At 40.5% G+C, this 18,556-nt stretch overlaps 2 protein-coding genes across 10 annotated transcripts in view; both read right to left on the reverse strand.

The window, feature by feature from the left end:
* Nucleotides 1-18,556, reverse strand: part of Map4 (microtubule associated protein 4) — a 163,494-nt gene that overhangs the window by 14,117 nt on the left and 130,821 nt on the right. For all 9 annotated transcript variants that reach the window (XM_071600671.1, XM_027932117.2, XM_071600666.1 and 6 more), the window contains 2 exons: nucleotides 4,837-4,943; nucleotides 3,307-3,525 (listed from right to left, as the gene is read on the reverse strand). In XM_071600671.1, the coding sequence (XP_071456772.1) occupies nucleotides 3,307-3,525; nucleotides 4,837-4,943 (326 nt within the window). The remainder of the gene's footprint in view (nucleotides 1-3,306; nucleotides 3,526-4,836; nucleotides 4,944-18,556) is intronic.
* LOC139702858 (uncharacterized) lies at nucleotides 13,455-15,471 on the reverse strand. The gene has a single exon (XM_071605302.1). It carries the CDS (start codon nucleotides 14,991-14,993, stop codon nucleotides 13,455-13,457), a length of 1,539 nt encoding a protein of 512 aa, XP_071461403.1. The 5' UTR covers nucleotides 14,994-15,471.

Raw genomic sequence — 18,556 nt, forward strand, 5'->3', positions numbered from 1 at the left:
ATGGAAAATATACATAGCTCTAAGAACAAAGTCCTCCAGACAAAGTAAGAAGTTGGTCACCTAGGATGCTATGATCTGAAGTTAGGAAACAAGGTTAAACTACCTCACGGCAGTGTGAATGAACAGCCCTCAAAGTATATCACGTCACGGCCTACAGAATCCACTATAAACAAGTACCTCACTAGACAAGATTAAATAAACACATAAGCAAAACAAAAACTAAAAGTGTTGTTTAGCTAAATTCAGCCACTCCTTTGGCTAACATACCCCCAGAGAATGCTGAGAAGGTTAGGGCTGCTGCAGATGGAGAAACTACAACCAAACCAGGTCAGAAGCCTGAGATGCAGCACTAGTGTGGACCCTAATTCACTGTATGTTCTCAGACAAATCATGGAGTCCCTCCTGAGCTTTATTTGCACATGTACATAAAAGAAATTACAAGAGCATCACTAAAGACCAGCTTTGAGAACATGTAATACCAGGGAATAGAGAATGCTAGATCTCTGAACAGAGACAATGGAAAGGGGCAGGCCCAGGCAACAGAGTGGGTGAGAAGCACTAGTGTCACAGCTGGGAATTGAGAGCAGAAGGAAAAGTTTCTTCAGGGTGAATGTAAAGCATCTGGGCCACTCAAGTTTCTCTTACATGGAAGCTGGGAACATATCACTACTGAGGAATGGAAAGTATCAATTTAACTTGTTGTCTACAGGAACAGGGGATAAAGACTTTTTTTTAAAGTTTTTATTTTTTATTTTTATTATAGATGGACAGAATGCCTTTATTTATTTTTATGTGGTGCTGAGGATCAAACCCAGTGCCTCACGCATGCTAGGCAAGCACTTTGCCTCTGAGCTACAGCCCCAGCACAGACATTATTTTGATAAGCAAATATACCATGTTACTCAAGAGAGGAAGCCAAAACCACAGACACAGTGGGCCCAGGTTTTTAAAACAAGAGAAACAGCCAGAGAGAGAGCAGGATGTTCATGGAGACAAGGAGGATAATGTTTAAGTGGCGAGTCGGCTAGGGAGGTGCACAGAAATTAAAGGCTGGCATCCAATCAAATCCAGCCTGAGTGTGCCAATGCAGGTCAATGGTGTGAAGAACCTGAAAAATGGAATCAGAGGAACTGGTTCTGCTACTAGCTCTGTACAGTACATTTTGTAGGATTTTTTGCAGAGGAGTTCCCTCTGATTGCTATAAAATTAAAGACCCTAACCAGATGCTCTCTGGGGTCTTCTTCAAACTTTACAGATTATGACTATTATTCAATCATGATTGCTTTTACTATTGAAGTAGTAAAAGCAATCATGATTACATAAATGTACTAGTACAAGTTACTTGGGATAGAGATCTCTAAAGGAGAGCACACCTGTAATCCCAGCAAGCAGGGAGGCTGAGGCAATAAGATCTTAAACTCAAGATCAGTCTCAGCAACTTAGGAAGACCCTATCTCAAAATAAAAAGGGGCTGAGAATGTTGCTCAGTGGTTAAGCGGACCTGGGTTCAATCTCTGGCAACAAAAAATGAAAAAAAAAAACAAGGATTGGGATTTAGCACCTCCAGACTAAAACTCTCCCCAGGACCCTTCCCCCGCCGAAAAGGATATAGCATCCTTTAGACATCAATCTCTTAACATTGCCTTAACAAGTTCTAGGACCAGCCTGCACTTTGTAACTGCAGTTATTTTGCTGTTTCTCAATTTATATTTTCTCCTCTGCCAGAATCAGAGACCTATTTGTTTTCCTGACTAGAGTTTTCTTTGTCTTTGTTTGTTTCTATAAATCTTCCTGTCTAAATCAGAGTAGAAATTATATACTTTAGTTTTCCTTGATCCTTATGTTAAAAAATAAATAAAAGCCATAATAAAACAGTGCTGTACAGGCCCCTGAGTACCAGGACAGTTCTGGAGTTAGACCAACACTGGCTTTACTACTTATCAGCACACACTTTAGGAAGGTGATTTAATGAAGGTTAAGTTAAGCATCCTCAACTATAAAATTAAAATATTAATACTGTGTTATGTGGGTAATTAAGAAAGAGAAAGAAATTTATGATATGAAAAAACTAATAATAGTACATTCATTTATTATTATTATTATTATTATTATTATTATTATTGAGTGAAACTTCACTTGACAGCTTCCCTCCTCCTTATACCCTCTTCTTGCTCCCCAGAAGCCTCAGGGAGGATGTAGCACTATGGATACTGTCACCTTCCCTCTAATCTCATACTTACATAAATTGTTTCTAAGGATCCAGAAACATTTGCCCCCCTGGGTAAATGAGGACCAGAGAAAAAGCTTTCTAAGCTTTTATTATTCCTAGTCTATGATAGGATTTCTTATTTCTTAAGGGTTTCAATCTAGACTACAATTCCTAAATTCTACCAGATTTGTTTTTTCCTTCCTTTTTTTACTTTTCTTTTTCCTTTCCTTCTTCCTCCCTTCCTTTTTCTGTTTCTCTCTTCCTTGTAATCCTGGGGATGAAGCCCAGAGCCTTGCAAATACTAGGCAAGCATTTCACCACTAAGCAATATCCCCATCCCTTAACCAGTTTTCTTTACAAGATTAAATTAACAAGATAACTTATTTGCCACCATGTTTTTAAAGAGTATCATGAGGCTGACCTAAAAGCTCTTTTCAAAAAAGCAAGAGTTTAAGGAAGGCAGCCACAGCCTCCACCCATACTTTCTCCCTGGAACAATTCTGTAAAGCTACTGTGGCTCTAAATGTGACCGGTTTCTGGGTTATAAAGAGGGTGGGTGACCTGGAAAACTGGAAAATATTAGAAGTAGCCAAGTGAGAAGTGTCCTAATGCCAAAAGCAAACTAAGTTGTCACATGATGCTGGAACATGCTGAGATCAGCTGAGAGAGCCAGTATATTGCTGAAGTAATAGGCAAAATTCTCTTCTGCAGGATGATTAAAGAGAAAAGAAAATAATCAAATTTGGCAGGGGTATTTTACCAAAAGTCTGATTAATATGTGGAGGAGGGGAAACCAATTAACAAGCACATAAGTGTAAAGAATGAGGAGAAGTTAGTTGAGACAAAGGAGGAGGACCAATTGTAGATTACCTCCAACCATAGATGGGATATTGCCTCCAACCAGGGCAAGGAAAGATAAAAAGAATAAAAGGGTTTCAGAGTGTTATGGCTGCATCACTGGGTCCCTGGACTGTTTTCCAAAGTACCCTTCTTTTCCCCTTGTCTTTTCCTAATTCCACCAGTCTGAGTCCATCATCCGGTGGCAACAAGAGCCTATGAGATATGGACATAGGCATAGTATTTGGGTCACTACTTACCTTTGGCTTCACGTCTTTTGCAGGTAAGATGGAAGGCCTGGCAGTGGCAGCAGCAGGGCGTTTGGGTGGGGCAGCTGGTACTAAGCCTGAAGAAAGGCTCATAGGTTTTTTATTCGACCCACCAGAGGTGGTGGGAGCTGCTGGCTGCTTAGGGAGAGAAGTGGGCTGTGTTTTGGCTTTCGATGTTGAAGTCTTTGCAGGTTGAGTGGTGGCCAAAGGCTTTAGGTTGATGATTTTTTATTTTATTTAAAAAGGTTTTTTTAAAGACCAACATCAAACACACAGAAAAGAATAAAAACAAATTAAAAAAGTATAAATTGCACAATTCAAAGTAAAATTATAAGCAATGAGGATTGATGCAACTGAAAATTAGCATTCCTTTCTTCTGAGCTCAGTAAATAGGAGAGGGACCACAGAACACAAAACTGGGAATTCTCTCTTTGTTTCTCTCTCTCTCTCTCTCTCTCTCTCTCTCTCTCTCTCTCTCACTGGGAATTGAACCGAGGGGCACTTTACCACTGAGCTACATCCCTAGTTTTTTTTTCCCATTCTGAGACAGGGTCTAGCTAAATTGCTGAAGCTGGCCTGGAACATGCTATCCTTCTGCATCAGCCTCCTGAGTTGCTGGAATTACAGGTATGTGCCACCAATTTTTTTTTTTTTTTTCCCTGCAGTGATAGGGATCAAGCTCAGGATCTCACACATACTCAGCAAACATCCTACCACTGAGCTACATCTACAGTCCCTCTTTTTCTTTTCTTTTCAGTCCTGGGATGAAATCCAGCATCTTGTCCATTCTAAGCACAAATTCTCCCACTAAACTACACCCTCCAGTCCTATGGGAGTTATTTCTTAATGACAGGGCTACAGTCTAGCAGTTTGGCATCTGAAAATTTAAATTCAGTAATAGCTTTACATTATTAAACATCTTTGGGGGCTACAATAATTCTATAAAGAAAATCATCAGCAAGTGTTTAAGGCATTATTATCTGTATTTTTTTCTTTTCCTGAGATGGGGTCTTGCTATCTTGCCCTGGTTGCTTCTAACTCATTAATTTGTCTCAGCCTCCTGAGTAGCTGAGAGTACAGGTATACTCTGGTCTGCCTTTTATTGCCTGTACCTTGATGGGGCAACAACACTACATCCCAAAGTGTAGCCTTGAATTTTGCACTAAGTACAAGTAAGGGTCTAAAGCTATGATCTACCTTAAAAATCTGCATTCCCTTTTCATGAACACAGATTTCAGAATACTTCTGCAATTGTTCTTTTTGTTATTCTTAAGGGAAGCAGCAACAACCTCTATAGTACATTTTTATAGCTATATAAGGTAAAATAGTGAAAGGCAGAAAATTTAAATCTTAGGCTACTATGGTAAAATGGGAATATAAGATATTTTCTAAGCACTGGATCCAAACTGAGGATGGCCTCATAATAAGCTCAGAAAAAAGAAACTACATTCATGATTCAAGCAATAATAGCAGAAGGTACTATCCTAAAGAATAAAAAATAATCACCATTCTGGCACCTACCTTTGTTTTCTTCTCTGGGCTTGGTGGGAGCTCCTTGTTTGGTGGGGTAGTGATGTCATTTCCGGTTACACTCACAGCAGCCTTTCCTTCTTCTGGCCTGGCTATTCCTAAGTTGTGGAAGTAAATGGGAATTATTCTAAGCAAATGTTTTTAACATCCATTTTTTGAAAATTCAAGGCTTAGCAGAGCAAACCACTAACTAGCAGTTCATTCTGAAAAAAATTCACAGGGCTATGCTGCCGTAATGTGGACAAGATTCCTAAGTTCTCGCTGCGGTAGAGGACAATTTTAGATTCCAAAGATTCAGGGAAGTTGTCCTTGTGGAGAAAGCAATCTAAGTAGGACTTGTACAAATGATCAGTGGAAAGAAATGGTCCTTAAAGTTTCTTTTCTCTTCCCTGGAGACCAGCAAAAGGTTGTCACCTAACCATTTGCTCTAAGAACACACAAGGGAAAAAAAAAAAACCTCTTTCACCAATCTATCTTTTAGAATAAAAGTTGCTAAGAGATGGGGTGAGAGCCAAGAGATCATCTAATATCCTCCCCTTACTTCCTTTCCCTGTAAAGAATCACTTTATGGAAGATGAGAGATAAGTTCTTGCTCTAGTTCTTGCAGTGACCTAGATTTCCAACAAGGCGAGGAGATCCATGCAACCAAACTTAGGTCCAGAAATAAAATCTACTGTGCCTAAGGCAGAGTAGAGGGGTTACTTCAGAGTTCAACAGGGCTATGCCTCAAAGCACAAAAATACCTGAAATTTATAACCCTGGTGTGAGAGAAGGGTCTTTGTAAATGGCAGAAAATCTAGAATGACTATAGGGGGAAAAAAAAAAAAGACAATAAAAGACAAATGTTTAACAGAAATAAAATTTGTAAATCTTATATCAAAGACAAATAGCTTTTTATATAAATAACTACTCCTAATCAGTAACTCTTTTACAAAGACCAAAAGCCATGAGAAAAAAAATGATCAAAAGAATATGAACACAAGCCAGTTGCAGTGGTGCATGCCTATAATCCCAGCAACTCAAGAGGCTGAGACAGGAGGACTGCAAGGTCAAGGCCAGCCTCACCAATTCTGTGAGGCCCCTAAGCAATCTGGCAAGACCCTGTTCAAAATAAAAAATAAAAATGGCTAAGGACATGGCACTGTGGTTAGGTACCCACAGGTTCAATCTTAATACCAACACACATACACACTATAGTTAATCTTTTGAAATATGAAAAGTTTCTCTTAGTTGTGGTAAGAAAAAATTGAAAGCCAATGAAATGCCATTTTAACCTAATAGTGTAAAAAAAAAATCCTAAAATTCTATAATTTTGGGGGGACAAGAAGAGGAAACACGTTGTTGGTAGGGATGTGAACTGATGTGACTTACTGCAAGGCATTTCTCTCAGTGGCTCTGAAAATTACAAGGTAAATTCTAGTCCAGAAATCTAATTTCTAGAAGTTTATATTAGAGATATATTCACACACCTGCAAAGTGGGAAGCATAGTAGGTGTTTCACCAGAGAATTGCTTCTAAGGCAAAGAACTAAAACAACCTTTTGAAGTCCATTAATAGAAAACTGCTTAAGGGTTGGGGATGTGGCTCAAGCAGTAGCACCCTCGCCTGGCATGTGTGCGGCCTGGGTTCGATCCTCAGCACCACATACAAAGATGTTGTGTCCGCCGAAAACTAAAAAATAAATATTAAAATATTCTCTCTCTCTAAAAAAAAAAAAAAACTGCTTAAAGTATTATGGATCTGAAATAACAAAGCATGAAGATGTTCTTTTATGAATGTTAAAGATTGCTCAACAAGACACACAACAGAAGGTATAACATGAAGCTATTTGTTTAGAAAGGGATGGGGAAAATTTAGTATTATAAATACATTTGTATGTGTATTTTATTTGGGGAGGTACCAGGCACTGAATTCAAGGGCACTCAACCAATGAGCCATATCCCAGCCCTATTTTGTATTTTACTGTGAGACAGGGGCTCACTGAGCTGCTTAGGGCCTTGCTTTTGCTGAGGCTGGCTTTGAATTCATGATCCTTCTGCCTCAGTCTCCTGAGCTGCTAGGATTACAGGCGTGTTATGCACGGATTGTATGTGTATTTTAAAAGGATCTTCAGAAGGGCCATTAGAAATCAAACCAACAGCAACCTAAAGGGTTTACGGATGGGGTCGGGGTAGGACAGGACACGAAACTAGGGAACTTAGGAGTCTTAAAGCTTTTGCGATTCTTAAAACTTTTCCGATTCTCAGGAAGTTGTAAAGATGTATATAGGGAAGTCCTGTGTACCCTTTGGAAGCTTTTAAACTATAAATTTGATTCCTTTAATGGTTACCCAGGTTATCTATTTCATCTTGGTTGCATTTGAGTAATTTATGGTTTTCAAATAAATGGTTTATTTCTTTTGGGATGCTGAACTTAATTATTAGTTTAATAGCGGAAGTGATACCCAATTTCATTTCTATATTTGTGATTTCTGCTTTCTCTCTTTTTAATGTCAGTTCTGTCAAAGATTTGTCATTTTCACTAATATCATAAAAAGAATAAGTTTTTGGTTTAACTGATTTTTTCTATTTACAATATTACTGATTTCTGATCCCTCCCTTCCTGCTTGCTTTTCTTCCTTCCTCTTTCTCTTCCCCCCGCCCGGCCATTTACCGGGGACTGAACCCAGGAGGCAAAACCCACTAGGCAAAATCCCGAACCCTTTTAATTTTGAGACAGGGTCTTCCTAAATTGCCAGGGCTGGCCCTGAACTTGGAATCCTCTTACCTCTGTCTCGTGAATTACTGGGATTATAGGCACATGCCACTGCACCAGGCTTTTTCTAGGGCGCTTAACCACTGAGCCACATCCTTGGCCATTTTTATTTTTGAGACAGGGTCTCACTAGATTGCTTACAGCCTCACCAAATTGCCGGAGGCTGGTTTGAACCTGTGATCCTCCTTCCCTTCCCGAGCTGCAGGATTACAGGCATGCATCTGTAATTTTTACTTTCAGCCTACCTATGTTCTTATGTTTGACATGAATTTTTTGAGATAGCATACTCTTTTAATCTGTCTTTTCATTGTAATGTCCAGACCATCTGCACTTCAATTATTAATATTTTAGGGCTTATTTAAATCTGACACTTTATTATTTAACCGTTCCTTTTGTTTCTCATTCTTCTTCTCTTTTCTAGCATTCCAGTGGGTTACTTGAACAATTTTTTTATTTTTAATGTTTTAAATATATTACTTTGTATTTCTGTTGTTCTAGATATTACATACAATACACATATAGTCTACTGTGTCAATGTTTCATTACTTTGTACAACTGAAACCTAACATTATTTATAATCCTTTACCTTTTAAAAATAAAATCTTAGTGGGACTGGGGTTGTGGCTCAGTGGGAGAGTGCTGGCCTAGCACACATGAGGCACTGGGTTCGATCCTCAGCACCATACAAAAATAAAATAAAGGTATTGTGTCCATCTACAACTAAAAAATAAACATTTTAAAAAAATAAAATCTTAGTATTTCTTCTTCATATACTGAGTATTACATCAGAAGATCTTATAATTTTTGCTTCAAATATCTAATATAGATTTAAAAACTCATCAGGGGAATAGTTTATTAAATTTACCCCTAGTTATACTCATCCCATTGTTGTTCTTTCATTTCCAAAATTCTAAGCCTCTGTGTTGTCCTATTTTTTTCTTTTTGGAGAGCTTCCTTTTGCCATTATCTAAGGATATCTCTACTAGCAACAAATACCCTTAGTGTTCCTTTATCTAAGAATGGCTTTATTTCCCTTTCAATCCCAGACAGTTTTACCAAACATGGAATTTGCAGTTGACAATTCTTTAAGCACTTGAAAAACACTGTGGCACTTCCTTTGGCCTCCATAGTTTCTGGTTTAAAAAAAAAAAAAAAAATGCTGTCATTTAAACTGATATTCCCCTAAAGGTACCACATCATTTCTCCCCAGTTGTTTTTAAAATTGTTCTCTTTGTCTTTAGTTTATAAAAGTTGTTATTTTTGTTGCTATTATTTTTATAGTCCTGAGGATTCAACCTGATATGCTTTACCACTGAGTTACATCCTCAGCCTTTTTTTGAGTCTAAATTGCTGAGGCTAACCTCAAACTTGTGATCCTCTTACCTCAGTCTCCCAAATCACTGGAACTATAGGCATGGGCCACTATACCTGGCTTTTTTTTTTTTTTTTTTTTTTAATTTTGTTATTTTAGCAGGTAATCATCCTGTTTATATTTAATATTTAGGCTATGGTTATAGTTCTAGTGGAAATTTTGTTTTCAGTGTCCCTGCAATACAGTTCTGACTGACCGTGTTCTGGCTCTGCTGAGGCTCTTAATCCCTACTGGTACTGCCTGAAAGGGCTGAAAGCAATTCCTTGGGCCACTAAGGAAGTATCACTAAGTGGGGGCTGAGTGATAATGTAGCCATGGAATGAAGATAACTTCTCCTGGTCTGTTCTCTGGCAGCTTGGGTGGGAAGTTTGATCTCACAGGGCTGCTGAGGGTGGGAAGTACCTACCAGGGCTAAAGTTTTCTGCTGCTAGAGGAAAGGAGATAGAGGAAACCTATCAAGGTATCCTTCTGCCAATAGACAGAGGGCTGCTAGATACCAGGCTTATAGGTACTGATGGTGCTGTCCACCTGGTGAAGGGCAAGGGATGGGCCTCCCTGTAACTCCTGCCAATGTGGGTGGATCAGGTCTACAGTTCCTGCTGACTGTGAAGTACACAATTAGTAGGTCCTCATATGCTCCCTGACAAAGCATCTACAGCCAACCAAGCCGAAGCTAGATGTGGGTAGGGACATGGGGTTCACCAGCAGATCTTTGCTGGGCCCTTTCCTAGTATTTTTGCAAGAGAAAGCAGGCTTTTCTTTCTTTTTCCTTCTGCCTCCCTCCCTTCCTTCCTTCCGTTAATTTTATTCTGGTCTGTTTGTTGGTAATTCCAGATTTCAGGCCTTTCCAGTACACGGTCAGAGATATATAGAAGATTAAAAAAGAAATCTCCACCTGAGGCTAAGGCAGGAGGATCTGATTTGAGGCAGCCTTGGCAACTCAGCAAGACTCTGTCTTAAAAAATAAAAAGGGCTGGGGTATATCTCAGTGGTAGAGCACCTCTGTGTTCAATCCCCAGTGTAGTACTGTTAATCAAGTCCTGAGATCCCTACGCAGTCTGCCTTCTTTCCACCTTTCAGATTCCTTCATGGAATTCAGTTAAATTATCCCCAGAGTATCTGGTTATATTTACTGGGAGGAGTAGGAAAAGTGAGTTGACACCATCTTGTATTGGTAGGAGGTTTTTTAATGTGGAGCTTTTTGTACTTTTTGATGTCTGAACCATATGTATTTTTAGTCAAAACTTTAAGTTTTGGTAGTAAATGCCTGTAATCCCAGCAACTCAGGAGGCTGAAGCAGAAGAATGGGGAGTTCAAGAATACCCTGGGCAATATAACAAGACCACATGTCCAAAAAAAAGCCAGGCATTAGAAGTGCATGCCTGTAATCCCAATGATTTGGGAGGCTGAGGCAGGAGGATAAAGTTCAAGGTCAGCCTCAGCAACTTAGGGAGACTCTGTCTCAAAGAAGAAAAAGGGCTAGATGTGGCTCAGTGGTTAAGCACCCCTGGGGTTCAATCCCTGGTATCAAAAAGAAAAAAAGGAAAAAAAAAAAAGACAAACCCAACCATTGTGCAAGTTTGATAATGCTTGTGTTCTATAGTCTGCTGAAGGAAGGTCTTCTTAAATGTCCGACTTGCTGTTGGTTCCAGATCACCATAAATATTTTTCAGGAGGCATGGGATTTTTCAGTAAACAACATGAATACTTCATGAAGTCTGATTGCCTATGATATAGAAACGCAGCTGTACAAATATATGTCCTTATATGTAAAGAGAAAACTTCTGCCTCCCTCATGGAGACTATTCTACCTTATTTCAGGGATACGCATACCAAGCAATGGTTAGAGCACTTGCTAAACTCTGTCACCAGAGTTGCACAAATGAATTTCTAGAACAGAACTCATTAACAGGACTGTTCTCTTCTGTTATCTTTCTAAAGCTTGTACTACTTACTGCCTGCTAGAAAAACCAGGATCAAAATCACAGCAATAATTCTGACTCATATATCTTCTTTTCTCTCATACCAACATCCAGTTTCCAATTCCAGTTATTTTTACCTCTTCCATTTCTCTCATATACTGGGAATAGGTGAATCTTCCCAAAGGTGACCTTGGGCTACTTTATTTTGCTGTCATAGGCAGTTACGACAGTTTTTAGAACAGAGTAGTAAAATTTAAACTTCTCAGTGGGGCATCTGAAACTTGGCAAGACTGAATACCATATAACTTTCTAGATTTTTCTCCCATTATTTCTTCCCACAGCTGTACAGATTGCTTTGGATTGCTTGCTCAGCCCATATTCTCTTCTGTAGAGAAGCCTCCAGGTCAATGGCATAGGTGGATTTAATTAGCTAAGACTGGTTAAAAAAGTCTTTTTAACCAGTCTTAGCCAATCAAATCCACCTATGCCAAGTTCACCAGACCAAGCTGGGCCAATAGATGTTATTTCCCTGCTCACTCTCTAATATGAACCAAGACATGGAAACTGCAATCAAGCAATCTTGGGTCTCTGATACAGAGCAGTACAAGCTGGCCACAGAGCCCAAACAATAGCAGCCCAATATTGTCCTGTCCCAGGCAGACCGGCAGCATCAAGGCATCAAAGAAAGCAAAAGGTAGGAAATGAAGAAAACAGTTTCCAGAGGGGAAAAGACTGGAGCACAAGTGCAGAGAGAAGTAGAGATCCCAAGAGACAGACAGACAATAGCTACAAGCCAGATACACTTCCTGCAACTGGATTCCTCCAGATTCTTGTGTACCCTGTCAATAGATATTTTTTATGAATTTGAGTTCCTGTGTTTCTGTTCTTTGTAGTCAAATAATCCTTATAAGAGTGTCCCGTTGAAACTACTGATTGTTCTTTACCTCACATGAGCTGTCTGGATTTCACACTTATATGAGTTCCTTTGCCTGGAAGGCTTCCTTCTACAATGCCAGGCACCCAAATTTTTGGAGCCCAGCACAAATGCCACCTCCTCCAAAAAAGGTTCCGTAATTCACAACTCTCTAACACTTCTCCTCCTCAATTAGATCTTAACTTGCTTGATGACAAGAACAATTTATAGTTCCTAGATGGTGACTGGCATATGGTAGGCATGTTGAATGAACAAATCTTTATATATTTTATCTACATAGTGTTTAGCAGAGTCAGCAAACATTTATCAGGTGAATGGATCAGTGGATTTGTCAGACATTTGGAATTTTTTTCTATCAGCATGAACTTCAGCTAGAATGAACTGGAATGAACCTATTCTGCAACAAAAGTCTTCACTTATTACCACCTAGAGAGTACATGACACTGAACTGAAGAGCTGGGGAAAGATGACAGAATCCCATCCATGAGGATCTTACAGTTCTGCCACAGCTGGAAGCACGGAACCACATAAGGGACCTGAATTCTTATAATCTTGGAGTCATAAGAAACCACAGAGGAAGTAAAAGCTTCTCTACCTATCTCCGTTAAAGAAACAAATCTACCTTCCTTTAAGGGTCTAGTTTTGCTTAATACTTCTCTAGAAAAACACGTTTCTTATTTTCAGAGGAAAAAAATCATAAAAATGTATTGAAAGGAACAGAAAAACAGGTCCCAGGAATAGACTTTTTTTCTTTTCTTTTTCTTTAACAAACAAAATGAATGTTTTAAACCCCCATTAACAAGCCTGTGAGTCATGGTCCTTTGTGCTCAAACTAGTCTCTGAGAAAAACAAGCTTTTTCAGACCACCAACAATAAGAGGATGGGGTGCAGGGCCGGTTAGCATTGATTGGGCAGGGGGAGAGGAAAAAAAGGGCCAGGAAGAGAGGTACAGAAGGCAGTCACAAAAACTGCACTTATCTGTTTATTAGGTTGCAAGACTTTCCTTTCTGTTTTCCCTTTCTTTTCCTTCTCCCCACAAAACCTCCCAAAACATACAGAGAAAACTAGCAGTAACATTGGGTCAAACATGAAGAACAGGAAAAGAATATTAAACAGCCAGTTCTAAAAGGCTCTTTTTCAGCTTGGACAAAAGCAAAACATTTTCAAAAGCAAAACGAAAAACAGAGATTCTATCCAGACTCTGCAACTTAATGAGAGGAGGTTAATACTGATAAACCCATTGTGAATCCACACAAAGTGACAGCTTTTTAAGCAAGAAAATCAATCAGTTGCGACTGGATGGTTTAGGGCTCAGGAATCATTTGGTTCAAACCAACAGGAGCTGAGGGAGTAGGAGGATGGGGGATGGGGTGGGCAGGGTGAAATGAGGTCAAAGAAGGGGCTCTAAGTTTTATGCCCACTACCCCTGACCTCATCTATGGCTAATCTAGTCAGCCCACATCTTGCATCCATACTATCTGTCACCTAGGAGACATGAGGCTTGACCCAGCCAGATTCACTTTTGTTCTCATTCACACCTCCCTTCCAGAGAGCTTCCACAGTGAAGGAATTGAGCTTTCCCCAGGCAGTCAGACTCCAGCTGCCTACAGCTCCTGCTGGTAATCTATCACTCTGGTTCCTTCCTTGCTGTCTGCTTGTTCCCAATGAAAGCAAAATTTAGAAACATACCATCACGTGGGATCTCTTCACACAGCAACGATGGAGTGCTCTGGGTTGCAGTGACCTCAATTTCTTTCTTCCCTGCCAGAGTCGTCTGTTCTGGCTGTTTCTCACTTTCCTGGCAAGCTAGAGAGCATGAATCAAGTCTTATTTCACTAATATCTTCCTGTCCTTTTTCCTTGCTGCTTCCTTCAGGAATCTGCTCCAGTTTATTGTGGAGACATAACCCAGCAGTGCTAAATTCCTTCTTCCCAGAGATGCTGCTGCTGCTGTTGCTGAAGTGGGTCAATTCTTCTCTCTTCTTGGCCAATGGCTCCTCACAGATGAAAGAAGGTATCTCTTCAGTAGACAGAATGGGGACTTCCCCAGGACTCAATTTGTAGCTGGCTGTCTGCTCCTCAGCTACTGTCATGGAGCGCCTTATGGCAGAAGCTCCCAGCTTCCTGGGTGTTGGGCTTGGCATTGGGCTACTTGTAGGGTGCAGCAGGCCTGCAGGAAGTTCTTCTTGGGCAGGGAGTTCAGGGTACTTATCTGTGAGATTGACAGCTGGGGGAACTGAGAGATGAGAACATTCGGACAGGGCCCGGCGCATTGCCTTTTTCTGCTGGGGGGCTTGGTCGAGCATAGTCCCCTCCTCAGCAGAACTCAATTTCTCCAACTCCTTATCTTGGTCTCTGATGTGAGAGCCTGCACTCAAATATTCCTGGGTGAACTCCACCATAGTAATTGGTGGAATAGCAGTGGGTAAATGCTCAATAGTGGGGGTTGGGTGGGTGACAGCCACCAATAGTGGGGACTCACATTTAAGCTGCTCAGAGTTATCATTCATCACCCCGATGATCGGGCAGGCAGGGGTGAAGCCATTCTCTTCCTTTCCTGGAGTTGTTTCCCTTGACCCCTGAGAGCTCTGAGTCACTAGATGAAAGTTGGGGTTCCAAACACTGGTCTCCTGCTCCTTACCATATTGGGTGGGAATGCCAGCAGCCCCAGGATAATACAGATCCTGCTGGTTCTTGGTCTCTAGTCCATTCTTCCCTGCCGCCGTACCCTGAACTGTAGTGGCTTTGTTTCTGTCTGGCCCCTCTATGAGTCCCAAATGAAACTCCGCTGTCTTCTGATGTACTAAGTTCCCCTCCAAGGGATGGCAGGTTTCTGAAATCACATACCTGCTCTCAAGGTGACCCAAGGTTGCTTGATATTCCTTGTCCTGCACTTCAATGCCGAGCTCTTTGTCTAGCTTCCCCTCAAAAAAGCAGAGCTTATTCTGCTCCAGGAAGCTGGCATTCTTCACAAGCCTGTCTTTCAGCTGCCCGTCCATGCTGACATTCAGCCCGATTTCATTCAGTTTGCCCTCTGTCCTCTGCCACTCAAATCCAGCTTGACCAATTTCTTTTGGGGAGTCCATTTGGCACTCTGCAGGCTTGCCCTTACAGAGCTGGTTGTAAGCAGCCGTGAGAGAGGCTGGCTGCTTGTCTGAGAGCGACATCGTCTCTTCTAGTGCTCTCCCCCTTCTCGCTCCTGGAGCTCTAACACCACCTACGATCACACAGAGCTTGCAGTGACATCACAGCAAGTCCCTAGCATTCATGACCAAATCTATCTTTTCCCCAATCCCCCTTTCTTCTAAAGCAGTTGGGTGCTACATGTATTTACCAGGTGAGGAAGGAAGGAAGAAAGGAAGAAAGGAAGGAAGGAAGGGAGGGGAAATGAGAAAGAGAAAGGAAGGAACCTGCTGCTTTCTGTAAAACCAAATGCTACTGTTCATATAATTTCCTGTTAACTAGCACTCTGTTTAGACCTGCAATTTAAAATATGGTATGCTGCCAATCTGGGCACTGAAGATAGTAATTATTTCGGCTTTCACTGATATAGATACATGTGTACCCACACATTCACTTATCTGATACTATGCCTACCCTTCCACATTCACCCACTCAAAAAAATGTTTTAAAAATAAGCAAGACTCATTTGCCAATCCCCAGCTATAATCTCTGAAGAATAATGATTCCAGGAAATTGCTCAAAATTTCACCTAAAAAAAAGCTTAATGTAATATAAAAATTGCAGGCATTCACTTCTCAGAGGAAGAGTGGGTTTGCTGTCATAGCAACTTATCAAATTCACTTGACAAATGACTTGCCTAGGGTCCCCAAAGCCATAAGAAAACTCTGCTGGTAGCTCTGCACTGTGGCAGAGCTTAATAAAGGGTTCTTTTAAAGACATCAATGATCAGGGATTTGGGCACACACATTCCAATTATAAAACACTTGCGATTGGACCCTTGCCTAATTACAAAACAAACCCTTTGTGCTTTTACTCCTGTTCCCCCTGTGGCTCTTTGTTCCTTGCATGAGCTGGGTCACCCCTTCTGCAAAAGCTCTGCTCTTTTTGGCCTGCTGATCTCATAGGGACCATGTGAATATACTGAGGACAGTTTATCTTCCTTTGACCTCTGGAACTGAGGGACTCAGACAATTTGTGGCTTGGAGTTTTTCCACCCATCAGAGCCTGCTGCCCCATTTACTGCAGCATGGTCCTTTGCTTCTCTGGAATTTAAAAAAATTTTTTTCCACACAGTACTGGGCTTGAACCCAGAGGTGATCTTATACTGAGCTACCTCCCTACCTCTTTGTATTTTTTATTTTGAGACAGTTTTGCTTCATTGCCGAGGCTGGTCTCAAACTTGCAATCCTCCTGCCTCAGCCTCCTAAGAAGCTGGGATATAATGGCTCATGTGCCACCAAGACCAGATACCCTGACTTTGAACTTAGAAATTTTACTTTTAGGATTGAGTAATCCATAAAACAAAATTCCTAAAGGAAAAAAAAAGAAGTTATAGTATAATAATAGATCAGACTCTATTTTGAAAAAAGCTGATTTCAGTTGTCCAGCCTATAAGCCACTATCTTGTACTATCATAGGACATTGTGAAATATTCTTCCAAGAATTCAAGGGATGGGGCTGGGGTTGTAGCTCAGTGATAGAGCACTTGCCTAGCATGTGTGAGACACTCAGCATCATATAACAATAAATAAATAAAACAAAGGTATTGTGTCAATCTACCAAAAAAAAAAAAAAAATCCAAGGGATAAAGAGGTATGGCGATTCACACCTGCAATTCCAGCTACGTGGGAGGTTAAGGCAGGAGGATCACAAGTTCAAGGCCAGCCTAGGCAACTTAGCAAGATCCTGTCTCTTAAAAAAAAAAAGGTTGGGGATGTAACTGAGTGGTTACATCCCCAACCTTTAGCACTTGCCTAGCATGTGTGAGGCCCTGGATTCAATCCCCAATATCAATAACAAAACAACAAAAATGGGAAAGTATGCTTGTTCCTTAGTCCCAAATTATTTTGTAGTTCCAATCAGTCTACCTAGACTTTCCCCACTAGTACTCCTAAAAAAATAAGTAAAAACGACTAATTTAAGGCAATAACTAAAATTAAGTTCACGTTACCTTCAAATCTCAACAGTCCCACCCATAAATAGAAGACTGCAAATTATGAACCTGACAAAAGCCCAGAAGCAGGAAGCAGAAGAATGAAGCTGAGCAATCAAAAAGGAGCACATACTTCATACTATGGTCATACAATATGGAACAGAAATGTGGTCAACCTAAAGGGAGATAGTGATGGGGTCAGCATCTGGTCACTGAACCAAGAGAGGCCTCACAGTTAAAGCTTAAGAGACAGAGTGCTGGACGAGAGAATCAGACAAAACGTGAGGTCTCAGGACACCATGTTAGTCAGATGCTCAAACATGCAGATAATCTTGGTAGTCACCTAAAGGTCTAAGCACAAAGGGAGAATAAAAGGAATTATGGAGATAATTTCAGAATCCACTCCTCCTTGTAGGTGGTAAGGACTGAGATCTATGAAAAGCTTCTAACAAGGCAGAAACACAATATACTTGCTGATGCTAACTTTAAAACAAAAAAACCTAAGCAACTGTATTTATATATGAAGTAGGTGTTTCCTTCATAGGAAATTTAATGTGAAATAATAAAGCCTAAGTTCTTAGACTAGAAAACTAAAAAACTCTGATAGACAGTAGGCAAACAATCTACTACCATCTACAAGAGACACCATATATAAGCCCTGATTCTAGCCACTAACAGAAAAAAAGCTAAATCTCAAAATCTGAGGAATTGCCTAAAGAAGGCCTTTCAAGGCCTTTCCCAAAAAACAGTACTCAAGGACACTAGGTATGTGCAAAAGACAAAATCAGAATGCAAGAGCTTCTCTAACCCAATTTTCTCATTTTACCCAGGAGCAAATTGGGGTCCACAGGGAAAAAAGTGACTTGCTCAAGATCAAACATTAAAAATTTAATGGAAAAACCTCATAGAAAATGCCTAGTTTCCAACTACCAATCTTTCCACACCACTGAGAAAAAAGATAATCTTATTTACTAGATGACTCTCCCTTTTTCTTAATATTTTTAGTTATAAATGGACACAATACTTTTATTTTTTGTCTATTTTTTATGTGGTGCTGAGGCTCAAACCCAGTACCTCACATAAGCTAGGCAAGCTCTCTACCACTGAGCCAGAACCCAGGACCCAATTCTCCCTTATTCTAAAAAGAACTTTTTTCTGATGCTGGAGAGTGAACCCAGGGCTCTGCACGTGCTAGGCAAATGCTCTACCACTGGGTTGGTAAATCTCTAATTAGATTCTCCTTGTTAATGTCTCTTTTTTGATCAGTGAAGAAAAATACTTCAAAGGAGCTGGGGGCACAGCGGCATATGCCTGCAATCCCAGCAACTTGGGAGGCTCAGGCAGGAGGATGGCAAATTTGAGTCCAGTTTGAGCAACTTAGTGAGACCCTATCTCAAAATTTAAAAAAATTTAAAAGGCCTGGGGATATAGATCAGTGAAAGAGTGCTTATTGACCATGGGTGAGGCACTAGGCTCAATTCCCAGTACCACAAAACAAAAACAAAATGAGCCAGGTGCGGTGGTACACGCCTATAATCCTAGTGACTTGGAAGGCTGAGGCAGGAGGATGGAAAGAGACCAGCATCAGCAATTTAGAGAGATCCCGTCTCAAGT

Source organism: Marmota flaviventris, chromosome 1 (assembly GCF_047511675.1).
Source record: "Marmota flaviventris isolate mMarFla1 chromosome 1, mMarFla1.hap1, whole genome shotgun sequence".
Classification (NCBI taxonomy): domain Eukaryota; kingdom Metazoa; phylum Chordata; class Mammalia; order Rodentia; family Sciuridae; genus Marmota; species Marmota flaviventris.

Coding starts and splice junctions, on each gene's coding strand:
- LOC139702858 (XM_071605302.1), bottom strand. CDS start 14,993: ATGTCGCTCTCAGACAAGCAGCCAGCCTCTCTCACGGCTGCTTACAAC.